The following is a 15,489-nucleotide window of genomic DNA, read 5'->3' as shown; positions in this document are numbered from 1 at the left end:
ACACCCTAACCCATGCCCCTAAAAGCCAAGGGCAGTTCCAGAGGGTCTGAACCCAACCTAAGCCCCAGGAACCTGTGACCCCAGTCTGGTGAGTCCCCACACTCTGGTGCTGTGTCACCCTGAGCCCCTGGCCTCACCCTCTGCCTGGTGGTGACATCTGGCAGCTCAAAGACAAAGGACAAGAAGCGTTCCCAGATGTTTCCTGCTGCTGTGCCAGGCCCCAGTTTGTCTCCAGTGTCTGGCTTGGCTCCACCTGGATGAGTGTCCACACCTGGGAGGACCCCAGAGGGGGCTGGAGGAAGGATCACACACACAGTCCCATCCTTGGTGCACACGGGGTTTGTGTGTTGGAGCTTGGCATCTCGGTGACATCAGCCCTCGGCGATGTCACCCTGCTGGTCCCCACACCGGGGCCAGCCAGGGGCTCTGAGCCTCGGGTGCCACCAGATGCAGACCAGAGTCCGAGGCTCTTGCAGGGAGGAGGATTTATTGCTTCTGTACTTCTGCCACCTGCAGGACAGAGGAGAACCTGGGCGATCCCTCTCAGCCCTCAGCTCCCTGGACCATTTTCCATTTCCCTGCACAGCTGGGTGCTCCTAACTTCCATATTCTCTGGTTTCCCGTGCCAGTTCCCAGCCCTGAGAGCATGGCTTGGAAGGAAGGGGGCACAAGCCCACCCTCGTGTTTCATCCAGCGCCTGGACCACCTTGTGCTGACTGTGAAGAGCATCGAGGACACTGTGGCCTTTTATTCCAAAGTCCTGGGCATGGAGGTGGTGACTTTCAAGGTAACCCTGACCTGAGTTAGCAGGACCCCACCAGGCCCCCAGGGTGAAATGGGTGCTGAGGGTGTAGGGGTACGTGATATATATTGTATAATTGGTTTTATCAACTGGTGGGATGTCAATGGGGCCAAGTACGAAAAATCACGCTTGATAATGTTAACAAAATTACAAATACAAAAATTAGAATTATTTCTACTAGACAAAATAACATCATTGCTATAAATTTTTACAGCAGCACAGGCAGTTGTCAGGCACACACACCCTTTTCCAGTATATACGAGCACAGTTTTCTGGTCAGTGTCTGGATGAACTTCGCAGTGGCAAATACTCTGTTCAGTGTCTAGACACACATCTTGGGCATTAATAGTATTGCTTTCACAAAGGGTGCAATGGTGGGAGGCCTGGTGGGGTCCTGCTAACTCAGGTCAGGGTTTCACAATGGATGCTGAAGGAATCCAGCCCAGGAGGTCTCCCTGACTCTGCCTTTTCCTCTGGGAGCAGGGCAATCGCAAAGCTTTGCGCTTTGGCCAGCAGAAGTTCAGCCTGCACCAGGCTGGGCAGGAGTTTGAGCCCAAGGCTCGGTGCCCCGTGCCCGGCTCTGCGGATTTCTGCCTGATCACAGCAGAGCCCCTGGAGCGGCTGCTGGAGCATCTGCAGGTGAGGCAGGCCCAGAGTGTCCCCAGGGCAGTGTCACCCAGGAGACACACATCCAGGGACTCTAAGTGACCCTTTTCTGGGAATGTTGGGGTTGTCTCATCCAACAGTTCATGTTGTCAAGGCTGGGGGAGGAGGGCACAGTGATGATATGACCATCAAACCCCTGCTCTCCTGTGTCCTCCAGGCCTGTGGGGTGGCCATTGAAGAAGGTCCCGTGGCCAGAACTGGTGCTGTGGGTCCAATAACCTCCATCTACTTCCGAGACCCCGACGAGAACCTGGTTGAGGTATCCAGGTACTGCACGGATGTGGCTGCAGGCACTGAGGGGCAGCCCTGACCACGGCCCATGCTCTGCCTGGGTCCCAGCAGGAGATGGGGGACAGAGGCCATGTTTGGCTGGCCCATTTAAAGGTCCAAGCTTTGTGTAAATCTTGGACAAGCCTCAAATCATACCCGCAAAGTAGGGCTGCAAGGACCTACTTTGGGAGATTTCCCAAGGCAGCCTGCTCTGCTCTGCCCTGCTCTGGGTGTGAATCCTGCTTTTATACATCTCCATCATGGAGATTTCATGGCCTTCTGGGAAGATCTGTCCTGCTGCTGCTGCACTGCAATTGCTGGGACATCTTCCCTAATTCCTGCTTTCCCTTTTGCTACACTGCCCACCTGTCACTCCTCTCCTCTCCAGAGTCACTTTTCCACAGTTGGAAATTTCTGTCTCCCTTCCTCTCATCCTCCTGCTTCTTATCTCACGCTGCCTGGTGCTGGTGGCTCTCCCACCATGCCAGAGGTTTAAATCCAGCTGTGGCTGTCCAAACACATTCCTCTCCTGGGGTTTGGGAATTTGGCCTCGGTGTGACACTCAAACACTCCTGAAACTGAAGATCCAAGTTTCATCCTCAGCTCTGTATCAATAATTGTGGGGTTTCTGTCATTCAGGAATGGAAAAAGCAGGGATGAGGAGCCTACATGAAGGACAAAGTGTCAGAAGTCCAGGAGTTCACCTGGATTTATGCAGAGATTGAGGATGGTCTGATGCAGAGGAGTCTGACTCTGATGGCTCCTGGTTACTTGTGGGACTGTCCTGAGTTTTCTTCTTCCTTTAATTATTTAAAAAGCCATTTCAAAGTTATCTAAAAAGTATAAAACCATGAAGGACCTGGGGATTCTCAAGCAGAGCAGTTCCGAGGCTGGCCACACTGAGGTAGCATCGGTATCCTCACGGGAACAACGCTGGAAAGGAGCGAGGACTCTTCTGACCTCTACAGTGCAAATCCTCTATAAAATTGAAACAATCTCTGAATCGTACTCATTTTTCCTTTGCTGGAATTTCGTGGGAAATCCAAAATTCTTCATGGTGCGAAAAAAGGCAAGGTCACAAAATATTCAGTGCTTTGGATGATCAGCAGGGATGAGCTGGTTTCCATTGGGTCCTTTGTGGGAAGTAAAGACAGGAATGCCATGAGAGAAAGCCACGGGCATCTCCTCGGATGGAGATCTGGGAAGGGATCCCAGGGAAGGATCCCAGGGAAGGATTCCCGGAGCGGAGTGCCCCCGGCGCCCGCGGAGCCTCCGGCGGTGCTCTCCAGGGTGCTGATGTATCCTGTCCGGATACGGAGGGACCCCTCGGGGCGTCCTGCCCACGGGAGAGGGTCAGAGCCCATGGGGGAGGGTCGGTACCCGTGGGACAGGATTGATTCCCACGGAAAAAGGTCAATCCCTACAGGAGAGGTCAAAGGCCATGGGAGAGGGTTAATCTCCGCAGGACAGGGTCAAAGCCATGGGAAGGGGTTAATCCCCATGGAACAGGGTTGGTTCCCGCAGGAGAGGGTGAAAGGCCATGGGAGAGGGTAAAAGCCCATGGGAGGGGATCCAAGCTCATGGGAGGGGGTCAAAGCCCATGGAAGAGGGTCAAAGCCTATTGGAGGGAGCCAAAGCCCATGGGAGAGGGTCAAAGCCCATGGGAGAGAGTCAAAGCCCATGGGATGAGTCAAAACCCATAGGAGAGGGTCAAAGCCCATGGGAGAGAATTTTGTTCCCTCCACTAGAGCCCATCTTGGTTCTGTCCCACACATCAATCCCTTTAAGGCCTGGAGGACCTGCCTGGTTTCGGGGCTTTCCCGTTCACCGCAGGGTGAAACATGGAATGACACTTTTGGGCATCTCACACCTGACCCAAACCATGGGAAACTCAAAACTTGTAATGGAAATATATCAAGTATTTGGAATGTGCTGCTGATGGAGGAACTTCTCTTGGAGTGATGGTGTTGGAGCACCAGAGGCTTTGCTGGCTGATGGTTGTGGTTATCTCTGGGAGAAAGAACCTGTGGGGCTCAAGGTTTTTCCCTGGAGGAATCACTGGCCACAGGCCAGCATTGCAGTTGTCCCTGTCCCCACCTCTGCTGGGCTCTCCATCTATTGGAAAAGCCTCTGTATTGTGAGTCTTCCAAATCAAACTGATGGTTTACACAACACAGCATTAAATCTTTATGGAGAAAATTTAATTCCATTCTTTATTCAGCAAGATTCATTGTGAATATTGGACAGTGGGAGAGAGTGGGTGAACAGAGGTGGGAAAACAGTTTTCTTCTGGATGGTTCATTCCCTGCACAAACCACGACCAGCAAGAGAAAATAATCTTCCTTCTTGTCTGCTCCCAGCTCATCCCTCTTGAATACTGATTCCCACAGTAGATTCCACAATTTTATCACAATCACATTGGAAAGGAGCTCTTTGGATCAGCAATCCCAGTGTTTAATGTGGAGAAGTGTTGAGTTCTCCATCTCTCTACTCAGGGAGGGCGCGGGGTAAGGAGCCTTTCAGGGCTTTCTGTTTAGGAGCACTGATTCCAGATTTCATCCATTTTCATGGAAAGATGAGTTAAGAGCCAAATCTCAAGGAGCTTCCCCTCCTCTCACAGGAGGGAAACGGGAGTTTCCCAATGGGAGTCACAGTGCATGTGCCCAAGTCACTTCCCAGAGAAGCCCATGGGCCACCTGGTGGGCCAGCTCAGAACAGGTGCCTGGGAAAGCCAGGAGGGATGGTGTGGGACAGCCCTGGGATGGGCAGGGATCACCCTCATGGTGTAGAACTGATGTAGGACTCCTCACCTCTCTCCCCTTCAGAAAAGACACCCAGGTCTCAATGGTCCTCAAACCATCCTTTGTACACAAAGAAGTGGCAAACATTGCCCATGGGCTGGAGAAATGGGAGCCTTTCACTGGGAAGGAAAAGAATCCTGCTCTGCTGGAGAGTTCTGCAGGCAGGGCTGTTTGCAGCAATGATGGATTTCTCCTGTGCCTGTGGGACTGCCTGACCCTGATCCCAAAAGTGCCCAGAGGAGCATTGAGAAAAGCACAGGGGCTCTGCAGCTGAACTTCCTCCTCTTCCCAGCCTGGGCAGTCAGGCATTCTGCACAGGAAAAGTTCAGAATCCAGCTGTAAGAAATGCACAGGCACCATTCCTTCTGGAGAACTGGATGATACCCCAGGATTCTCAGAGATTTCCATGGGAATATTTTTATACTTATGGTGGCTTTTCAGCTCCTCAGCCAGCACCAACGAGGAGTTGAAGTTTACTTCATGTGTTAACCCAGACACCTCCTGCCTCATGGGTTCCTTTGGAATTATCTAGTAGAAGGGGTGGGAACTTGCCTGTCCTTGGGAATCAGTAGGAAAGCACCAATGAAGAAAGGAATTGCAGCTTCCCCAGGACAAGCCCCTCACCAAGCCCCCATGCTGTCCCCTCACAGGCTGCAGGCCAGCTGGGAGCTGTCTGACAGGTTCTCCAGGTTGTCCACCAGAGTGATGATGGCTTCTATTTTTTCTTCTGGAAGCACGTGGGAGGCATTGGATCGAAACTTCTTCAGGAGTGACTCTTTGCTCAGGGGCTTCCTCCAGTGCCCATAGAAAGTGTCACATTTGCCCGTCAGGATGTCCCCGCTGTGCAGGAGCAGGGCCACCTCTCCGTACATCTTGTCAAAGTTGGCCACGTTGTCTTCAGGGTGCTCCACCACCACCTTGTCCAGCAGCTCCCTGAGCTCCTGACGGTGGATGCTGCTCTCAGAGAAGGAGCCCAGGCCCACCTCACCGTCCAGAAGGGCAGCACAGGCATTGAACTGGAAGGAGTGCCTGGCCTGGTGCTCCGAGCTGGGAAAAGGCCGGTTGATGTACTTGGACACCGGGATCTTCAGCAAAATGGTGCGGATCAGGGATGGCGAGAAGGAGCCCGCGTAGTTGATGAAGAGGTTCCGGACGGACAAGGCAGCATCCACCACCCAGTGCATGCCCAGGTGGGCTGGGAATCGCTTGAAGGCAATGTCCTGCTTCTCCAGCAGGAACTCGTGGTGCTCGCCGGGCGCGGACAGCGGCTTGGGCTGGTAGACGCTGTAGAAGGCGCTGAAGCCCGAGCAGCCTGGGATGTCATCCAGGATCAGGGGGTTGGCCTCCATGCCTCGGCCCGCCAGCAGAGCGGCCTCCAGGCCCAGGCGGGTGGCGTTGCCCACGTGCAGAGGCTTGGCCTGGGTGGCGGCGTTGGCCATGGGCGCCCCGGCCAGCGAGGCGGCGATGCCCAGGGCGTGGCAGCACTGCGCCGAGCTCAGGGACAGCAGCTTGGCCGTGGCCGCGGCACTGCCCAGCGTGCCCACCACCGAGGGAGGGTGGAACCTGCAGGGGGACGGCAGGAATGAGCAGCCCTGGCTGCCTGGCACAGGGAACACCACAGGAGCCTTCCCACAGAAAAATTAATGGGAAGTGAGCAGCCCATCAGCCAGCAGAACTCCCTCATGGCTTTGGTGTGGGTGGGATTCACCTGACTCAGAATTTAACCATAAATTTTAGTTAATAAATTATCTTTAAAATCAGTGTTTTACTGTATTTTAGTTTAACTCGAAATTTAGAGTTAATGGACATAAATTTAGTCTAAAAATGGAATTTCTCCTTGAAACCTCCTCAGAAACACCAGGGTGAGCTCAGCATCTCCAAAGAGCAATTTGAACTTTCCCCAGGAGGTGCCATGGTTTGTGTCCACACAGCCAAACTTTCTATCCCTCAGATAAATAATTCAGCCTCAACTACACCCAAGGGAACAGTTCCTGGTTTATTCCATTGCTTGGATCACACCAGGGCACTGCTGGAAACAGAAGTTCGCCATGGGGCTGTACCCACCACCACAACCATCTGGGATCCTGCCCTGGCTGAGTCAGATGATGGCACTGCAGACTCCCTGTGAGTCCTCCTGAGGGTTATTTTTGAGGCAAAATCCCTAGAAATCACCAAGTAAGTGCATGGTGCAATCACCTTTGGCATTTGGCCCTCAGTAAGGCTTCACCCTGGGGTAAAGCAATATCAAACTGGACTTAAACTTGGCTTAACCTAAATGAGCATTTTAAAACCCAGACTTACCAACCCTCTTCATCCTTGGCAAAGAGCAGGAGCTTTACCTTTTGGGAATGTCATGAGCCTCAGTGGAGAAGTGCATGAGCCTCCCTTGCACTTCCAGGCCTACGTTGAAGGCCAGCAGGAAATCCAGGCCATTGGGTTTGGTGTTGGGAGGGAGCATCTGGGAAGCTGCCAGGAGTGCTGGCAGGATGGCCCCGGAGGGGTGAGTGGCAGGGTGCCAGGTGTCATCAAAATCCATGGAATGAGTCTGCCAGAGAAACAGAGATGGGAATGTGCTGGCTGGATGCTGAGGGAATGAGGGCTCCCTGTTGATATTCCTGAGGAAATTCTGCCAAAGCCTCCACTCAGTGTCCCCATGGGGTTGTTCAGCTCGTCTAAGAGCCAGGAGATTCCCAGCTTTTGTCCCCCATCAGTGACCACTCTGTTTCCTGGAATGCTAATTCCTGGCACCACAGATTCCCCTGGGAGAGCCAGGAACACAGATTCCCCCTGGAAAAAGCAGGAGAACAGATTCCCCAGGAAGGGCTGGGAGCACAGATTCCCCTGGAAGGACCTGGAACACAAATCCCCCTTGGAAAAGCCAGGTGCACAAATCCCCCTTGGAAGATCCAGGAGCACAAATTCCCCTTGGAAGATCCAGGAACACAAACCCCCCTTGGAAAAGTCAGGAGCACAGATCCCCCTTGGAAAATCCAGGAGCACAAATCCCCTGGGAAGATCCAGCCTCACCGCCACGCCGTTGGTGAAGGCAGCCAGCGTCGGGGACAGCTTCACTCCTGGCTTTCCATAGACTGAGCTCACGGCCACGGAGGAGTACAGCTCCTGTGGGAAGGAGGGAATGTCAGGAGAGCCCTGGAGGTGATGCCTCTGGTTTTAGCTTTTGTATTTTTCAGATTCTGTGCTGCTTTAGTGTGCGGGTCTGGGCTTCATACTAGGGGATGGGGAGCTCTGTGCACAGAGCAGGGAGACAAAACAATTCCTGCTCTAGCTGGGGACCAAGGACAAATGATCCAAATTTCAGGCCCAAGAGCATGGACAATGGTAGACTGAAGAGAGAAAAGCAGGAAAGGTGGGACTTCATAGGCTGGGGCTGTAGTTGGGCAATTGACTCCAGTGTGCTGGTGGACCAAGGCTTAGAGAGGTGTGGGACTCCTGTGACTGGCTGGGATTTTTGTGACCATTTTGTGTTCACTTGGGTGCAGCCCTGGCTGGGCTCTTGTGCTGCCCAAGGTGGATCCATTGAGGCCTTTTAATAAATTCCTACTTTATTCTTTAGCTCCATCTAATCTCTGTTCTAGGGCAGCCTTCACAAGGCATCAGAGGGAGTGGGGATGGTGCTGGCCACAGCAGCCACCGGGATCAGCCCCAGAGGCAGCAGTGGTGGTGGTGAGGGTGGTGGCAGTGGCAGTGGCACTGGCAGTGGCAATGGCAGTGGCAGTGGCACTGGCAGTGGCAATGGCGGTGGGATTGGCAATGGCATTTGCGGGGCTGTCCCTACCCGGCAGTAGCGCAGGGCGATGTCGAAGACGCGTGTGGTGCTGCCCACGAGCCCCACGCCGATGCTGTCCAGGATCATCCTCTTGCTCCGCTGCCGCACGGTCGGGGACAGGTGCTCGGGCCGCGCCGCGCGGATGAACGAGGCGAAGCTGCTGGTCACCGTGTCCTCGGGAGCGCTCCTGGCCGCCACTGCAGTGCCACGACACCAGGAGAGGACAAGGACAGCCGTGAGCCCTGCACTGGTGTCACCAGGCCAGGGAGCTGCACCTGCCCAAGGCAGGTGGGTCAATCTGGGGAGCCTGCAAGGGCAGGGAGCTGGAATTCATCATCCCCATGGCTCCCTTCTCACTTGGCGTATTCTCTGATTCCATGGGTTCTATACATAACATATTCCACAGATGGGGTGGCTTCCAGAAGGTTCAGGTGAAGAAACTTCAGAGCTCAGCCCCATCTCCTCACCTTGGAGTTCCAGCAACCACTTTTTGGGAGGGATCAACACAAATGATCGCTTTATCCAGAGGAAAGCCTAACACAAATGTACCACAGCAATCCAACACTTCCATAATTTTTTGGAAAGCAGGACTAGACCCAAAGCCTGGATTTATCCAGGTGTTTAATCCTAAAAGACACAGAAGTGTCTCGACTCAGCCACCAAAGCTCTTAAGCCCTATGTACTCCAAAGGATGCTAATCATTAAAAGTAAGTTAAAAGTCTATGGAAAATACCCCGTTTGTGTCTATTGTATATTTTAATTTCAGTGACAAATTGCCTTGTTTAGATTATATATATATATCTCATTATTTTATATTGTTTATATATATTAATAATCTAAATATTAATTTATAATTTATAAAAATATTCATAATTCTATAATAAGAATACAGAATATTATTAATATAATTATATTTATAACTCATAGAATTAAAATTGATATGGCCCATTACAATTTATACTGTTAATTTGAGAGTGCACAGGAGAGCAGGAAAAATAAAATTCCACCTGGACAACATTTGCAGGATGGCAAATCCATAAATTTACTCATGGGTGGATGAGGGGGCGCACACATTGATGGAGATAAAAGATGAATTAATGCCTAAATTTACTGAATCACAGGTGAGAAAAAAAGCCAAGCTCATCCAGATCGGCAGGTACACAGGAGGCTTTGGTGTTGGAGCAGCAAACATGGCAATTAATGAAATGACCATTCCCCAGTATCGCTTGTTTGGATCCATCCCGAAATGTCACATCAGTGACTCACGGAGCGCTGGCTCATGCTCGGGCTCACCTCGAGCCCAGTCTGAGGCTCCTGTAAACACAGCTGGGAATGCCATCACCGCCTGACTCACCGGGAGAAAGAACATCCCCCTCCCGGCACCGCGTTCCCATAGGAATCCCGGCGTTCCTATAGGAATCCCGGCACTCAGCACCCCGGATCCAGCCCAGCCCGGGTCCCCCCGGAGCATCCCCGGGTCCCCCCGCACCCTCCCGAACCGGGAGCGGTGATGTCAGGGCTTGGAGAGGCTGCAGGAAAATCTGCTCCCATCACCCAGCACCCAGAAAAGCTGGATTGGTTCCTCCCCGGCATCAAATGCTCTTTGTCACCTCAGCAGGCAGCGGGGGTGTTTTAACCCTTCAGCTAAAAGCACTCCATGACTCGGGGATTTTCCTTCTGGTATGGCAGGACTTAATAAAAAAATTAAATTTGATACAAGATCAAATAAATCTCTGTGGATTATTATTTCTTTTGTCCTCAGGTTTCATTAAGCAACATTCCTTGCATTTATTGTATTAATAACTCATTTTAAAATAAATTGAGACAATAGACTAAGAATATATTTTTAAATGAGTTAATAAACCTAGAATAAAACTTACAATTAACCAAGAGCCCCTTTTAAAAAAAAGGTAATAAACTTATACTAAACCAAGAAAATTTTAGAAAGAAGTTAATAAACATAATAGATCAAAAACATATTTTAAGATCAGTTATTAACTGATAGCCAATCTTAGATCAAGTTAAGAGATAAAACAGACCAAGTGTCTACATGGCCAAGTTGTGGTTAATTTATCAAAGGTGGGCAGTGCTGGAGCCACAGAAGGAGAGCCAGGAATGTCTGCAGGCAATGCCCAGAGCAGGATCAGGTGTAAGTAGGGAGCAGTGACAAGTGGAGGAGTTAAGGATCTGAGCCACCCTTTGAACACCTTACTGCTGTGGTCAAAGTATTTGGAAAGTCTGGTTCTAAACCAGTTAAAGATCTGGTTTAGCACAGGACTAACAATCCACATGTTTACTCCTTGCTGCTTTTCTCCTGGTCCTTTATCCCCGAGGGCAAGAAGAACCACAGGACCCCCAAACATTTGGAAGCTTTTCCTTCCAAGAATTTGAGGATTTCTCTGGGTGTGCTCAACCCAGCACCTTCTTTTCCAGCAATTATTTAGGGATGCCCGCTAGGAAAGGATGGGGAATGTTGAGAGGTACAAACCATGGGTAGCAGTTTTGTGGACTTGCCGAGAGCTTGCCAAGAACTTCTGGGATTTCTAGAGGAGAGACACAGAGAGGGAGTTTGTCACTGGAGCTGCTGGAATGATTTTTGGAGTAGTTTTCCTGGTTGTGCCTCTCATCGTGAGACACTCACAGATCAAACGAGCACATAAAAGTAGCGACATATTTAAAGGAGGGAAAAAAATATTTTCCGGAGCTGCGTCCAGCAGGGATGCCAAGAACATCCAGGGAAATAAAGCCACAGAGCTGAAGGGGCAGCAGAGCCTGTGCAGCCCTGCCATGAGATCCTGCAGCGAGTGGGACCAGCTCGGAGCGGGCACAGGGAGCAGAACCCACGGACCACATCTCAACAACAACAACGCCCAGGTGGCACAGTCCAGGGGATGTCTGGGACTCATGAAAGGAGCAGGATGGCAGGAAAAGGTCAGTAGCTGAATTAAGTGACTGTGAAAACCATTGGAATTTGTTAATTTTGGGGCAGGCTCCCGTTTAGTGCCACGATCAGCTGGACCAGCTGAGGAACCGCCCGGAAAGCGACATTTCCTCCTTAAAGTGCAAAAGGCGAGCTCAGGGATGGGGAGGGTTTGCATGGAGGAGTTTTACCTGGAAGGTGGAGTAGACCATGCTGGTGGCTGCTTTTTCCAGTGTCCTTCCCGGCTCGGTGTGCTCGGCGCGAGGGATGGCAGAGGTGTGTGGCTGAAGGTGCTGGTGGCAGGGTTTATATCTGCGTCCAAAAGGCAATTTGCTTTCTGTTTTGTGCAACTGAATTTCCAGGGGGATGACATCAGTCCCTGGGGAGCCAGAGGGTGGGGGGGAATCCATGAGGAGGGGTGGTTTGTCCCTGCTGGACAGAAGGGAAACCCTCCTCCCCACACACACACCCCCGGTTTCAGGAAATAAATAAAGATTTCAGACAATAACTGACAAGGTTCAAGGAAACTCCTGTCTCCAAAGTGCCACAGGTGCCAATGGGTGAAGCAACTGGCTCCAGGCTCCTCCTCCCAAGGAGGACTATAAAAGTGAGATTCACCAGGAAATGAGAGGGACAAGAGCATCCTCCCATTGAGCTGAAGTGTCACCAAAGCAGGTAAATCCCAGCTGCAGAGGCAGAAGTGAGGCAGTGGTGGTTTTCTTGGATGCTTTTCTTGAATACCTTCAGTGTTTGGGTGTTTGGCTGAGTGTTTCTCAGCTCTCCTTCTTCTTCATCTCCAGCTCTGCTGGGTCACTGAACTGGGAGTGCACCCTGGAGCTTCCAGGCAACACCGGGAGCCTTCATTCCCAAAGCAATGTTTGGATTTTGGGGGAGTGCCACAGCTCTTTGCTTTGTTCAGCAGTGGAACCTGGGGACATTTATTATTTTGGGCAGAGTAACAGCCTGGAGGGACATACCTTTACTTAAAATTGGATTTTTTACTAACCCCCATGCAGACCTTTGTTGTAGCAATGCATCCCTGGCAATTCCGTTGTGGTTTGCACCAGAGGAGAGGCAGGGTTGTGATGTGAAATCCAGCTGTGTGTTGTGGCTGTGCACTGTTCATCTTGCTGTGTGTTTATCCAAAATGAATTTTGTTCTCTTTCCATGTTTATCTGGAGAGAAGCAGCATTTCCTCAGAGCTCTGTAAATGTTTGTTATCACTAACAAGGTGGGATGGAAAACTAATGGCAAGGTGCCCCTGGGGATGAGTGAAAATGGAATGGTCTGGTGCTTGCAGATGTGTCCCATGGCATGGGGAGCCTTACTCCAGCTTCCTGGGGATGGAATATTCCTGTGCCCTGGAATATTTTTGTTAATACTGGTCATGGAGAAGCAGCAGCGTCTGTGAGATGCACAGAGAGATTCCTGCAAACCTGACAGCCCCATGGAATTGGGATGAGATGGGAATGACCTTTCCTGGCAGGGGGGTGAGGTTGCTGTGAGGACAGCAGGGAGTGAAGGAAGTGGTGTCCAGAGCCTGTCCCACGCAGCTCCGAGGTCAGCAGGGACAGGAGCCAGGAGGGAGGGAGGACATCACAGAGCATTCCTGCAGCCCCCAGGGTGAGGGATGTCGGGGCAAGCAGGGAGAGGAAAGAGGGTGGAGGGGGCAGGAGGAGGGAGGGTGTGGCTTTGGCTTTGCCCTCGCTGCACAAGGGATTTGGGCAAGGGAAGGATCGTCCAGGGCTGCCCCATCCCTCTGGGAGATGCAGCTCTCAGGCAGCACCCCAGGTGTCCAGCTGCCTCCTCAGCACGGGGACATCTCCATCCCGTGGTTCCCTGGACAGTGGCTGTGCTGCTGGTGCCCTGGGTGTGCAGACAGCCTCTAATCCCACCTGGCACAGAGGGATTTTCCATCTGCCTCCTGCACAGCCTCACGTTATCCTGTCTCACCACCAGGGTTCTGTGGTGTGTGTGGAGAAATGACAGCATTAAGGACAGTGACAGCACCCATGGGTGGGGCTATCCCAGGGCCAAACCTGGGCATATTTGATCAGAAAACCTCCCTGGGGGTTCCCCTGCTGGGCCTTGTTTTTCCAGCTCAGTGCAGCCCTCAGCGTCCTGGTGCTGCTGCTCCTGAGACAGCACCAGGAGGATTTTCCTGGTTTGATGTATCCTGACCTTGCGGGAACCTGAGGCAGGGACAATGCCCAGGGACATCGTGCCCAATGTCTCAGGGCAGGGACCACGAGTCTGGGTTGGTGTGTGAGGCGTGGGTGCGAGCAGTGGGTTTCTCCTTTTCCACATTTTGGGCTGGATCCTCTCACATCCTTCCCTTTTACACCTCCTTAGCCTGACAGCATATTCTGGTGCTTGTCTTCCTTCCCCCATGTCTGCACTGGAAGAAGAGGAAAACATCCCTGTGAGTTGTGTCTCTCCCTCCCTCCCCAACCTCAGCTCTTTGTTGCAGGTCTGTTATGCAGAAAACACCAACAAAATGAACTTTGGCAAATTAAAATCCACTGGTGGGAGCCAAGGAGTCACCTTGCCAGCCCAGCTCCCTCCCTCTTCGTGGGACCCACTCCAAGCAGGGGCTCTGAGTGTGCTTTTGAGCCACTGCCTGGGCTGTTTCAGGGCAAAACAACTGGAGAAGCTTAATTTTGTGGCTCATTTCCAAGTACAACCATTTAAACCAAACTGCTTCTTTATATAGAAGTGTCATTTAAAACAATTATAGAGACTAAATCATGGAATCCGCAGGCTCAGCTCTGCCCAAGGGCACAGCATTCCTTGGGACCTCCTGAAAGGCAGTGCCTTGATGGGAAAAGGGAGAATTCCTCTCTGGGAACTGGGATTTGGTGCATCTCCCTCTCTGAACCCAAAATCCCAGCCTTTAGCATAACAAAGTAATTGAATAATTCATTGCTCCCTAAGCTTTGCTTGGAGGTGTTTAGCTCTTCCTTATTTGATGAGAACTGATGTTGCCAAAGCAGTTTGGAGCTGTTGGAGTCGATTTATCCTTCATCCTTCTTCCTTTGGGGAAGTGACATCCTTTAGAACAAATGGAAAGAGGAAAACACAGGGGTTTTAGCAGAACAAGAGAGTCCAGAGGGTACCGACGTTTGCAAAATGTAAATTTGGGCTGACAATTTGTGTGATCCTGGGATTTAGGTTTGTTATTACTCCTATATTATTTTTCTTTGGGTGGTGCTCCTTCCCTCCTCCTCATTTCCCCTAACAATAGTGGAGCTTTCCTCCCTTTCCAAAGGGTTCTTTGGAATGGCTGAGGACAGAATACATCACCTTCTCCCTTTCCAGCTTTTTTAGCTCACCAAATATTCTAAAAATACCCAAATAACAAGAACATTGCTGTTTTATTTTCATCTTTGTTTCCCAACAAAACCCTCCAGAGAGAAAACTTCGGCTCCTGGTACCCAGGAGTGCTGAGGAGTGGAAACGTGGGGGCTGCCTGCAAACAGACGAGTTCATGGGAGAAATATGAAGGGTTTGAAAATAGCCTATTTAGTCACTGGGGTTTTAAGAAAGGGATGGAGCTGGAAAATTCCAGCTGGAAGGGAGACTGTGTGTGTGTGTGCACCATGCCTGTCCTGTTTGTCTGCAACAGTGGATAAGAAACATCCTGGAACGGCTCAAAAATACCTTGTGGGTTTTGTCTGGATGTTTGTTGGTTTGTGTTGGGCTATTCATGCCTCTCCATCTCCAGCAGCCTGGAGAAGAGGGGACAGCAACCATCACCACCACCTGCAGCGCTTTGGGGCACCTAAACATGTTTTTGCCAGGAATCCTGGTCGCCTAAATAGGTTGTGTGTGTTTTTTCTGGATGGGGCTGCGGAAAGTAGGCACCTCAAGTGGTGCTTTGAATGGAGCCTTTGTCTGCAGCGAGGAGCGGGGAGGAACATGGAAACACCTGAGCCTGTCACCAGCCTGTCCCTGCTCGTGGCAGGGGCACGGCTCTGCAGGCTGGCCGGGTGCTGTCCTGGTTCAGAGCAAATTTTGGAGAGAAACCCCAAAGGGCTCCTCTAGGAAAGCAGATTCAATTGGTCCCTCCCCGCAACTGGTCTGGGAGAAAATAGCTCCTTGGAAAAAAGTGGAAAAAACCTGTTTATTAAACAATAAAACCTAAACAATATTAAACAATAAAACCCCTTGCTGCTCCAAAAGAGATGACAAACTGAGAAAGTCCCTCCCTGGGTTGCAGCTCAGCTCACTCAGTCTCTGATCA

At 51.3% G+C, this 15,489-nt stretch overlaps 2 protein-coding genes across 2 annotated transcripts; one reads left to right on the top strand and one right to left on the bottom strand.

The window, feature by feature from the left end:
* The first annotated feature begins 384 nt into the window (after positions 1–384).
* GLOD5 (glyoxalase domain containing 5) lies at positions 385–1,778 on the top strand. The gene is made up of 4 exons (XM_058814356.1): positions 385–459; positions 587–787; positions 1,286–1,441; positions 1,626–1,778. Exons 1-4 carry the CDS (start codon positions 385–387, stop codon positions 1,776–1,778), a joined length of 585 nt encoding a protein of 194 aa, XP_058670339.1.
* Positions 1,779–5,183: 3,405 nt separating this feature from the next.
* Positions 5,184–9,665, bottom strand: LOC131564095 (cis-aconitate decarboxylase-like). Its single transcript, XM_058814355.1, has 5 exons — positions 9,620–9,665; positions 8,336–8,523; positions 7,567–7,659; positions 6,879–7,084; positions 5,184–6,102 (listed from the first exon to the last, which is right to left on the bottom strand). Exons 1-5 carry the CDS (start codon positions 9,663–9,665, stop codon positions 5,184–5,186), a joined length of 1,452 nt encoding a protein of 483 aa, XP_058670338.1.
* Between the last annotated feature and the right edge of the window lie 5,824 nt (positions 9,666–15,489).

Source organism: Ammospiza caudacuta, chromosome 14 (genome assembly GCF_027887145.1).
Source record: "Ammospiza caudacuta isolate bAmmCau1 chromosome 14, bAmmCau1.pri, whole genome shotgun sequence".
In the NCBI taxonomy this organism is placed as follows: domain Eukaryota; kingdom Metazoa; phylum Chordata; class Aves; order Passeriformes; family Passerellidae; genus Ammospiza; species Ammospiza caudacuta.
The sequence above is the reverse complement of the archived record's forward strand: the minus strand, read 5'-3'. Positions and strand labels throughout refer to the sequence as shown.

Excerpts from the sequence above, each read along its gene's own strand:
- GLOD5 (XM_058814356.1), top strand. The coding sequence starts at position 385 with ATGTCACCCTGCTGGTCCCCACACCGGGGCCAGCCAGGGGCTCTGAGC. Across the intron at positions 460-586 it reads GCCACCAGATGCAGACCAGA|CTGGGTGCTCCTAACTTCCA; the intron begins GTCCGAGGCTCT and ends TTCCCTGCACAG. Across the intron at positions 1,442-1,625 it reads GGCTGCTGGAGCATCTGCAG|GCCTGTGGGGTGGCCATTGA; the intron begins GTGAGGCAGGCC and ends TGTGTCCTCCAG.
- LOC131564095 (XM_058814355.1), bottom strand. The coding sequence starts at position 9,665 with ATGGCATTCCCAGCTGTGTTTACAGGAGCCTCAGACTGGGCTCGAG. Across the intron at positions 8,524-9,619 it reads AGCCTCAGACTGGGCTCGAG|TGGCGGCCAGGAGCGCTCCC; the intron begins GTGAGCCCGAGC and ends GTGGCACTGCAG. Across the intron at positions 7,085-7,566 it reads CCTTCACCAACGGCGTGGCG|ACTCATTCCATGGATTTTGA; the intron begins GTGAGGCTGGAT and ends TTTCTCTGGCAG.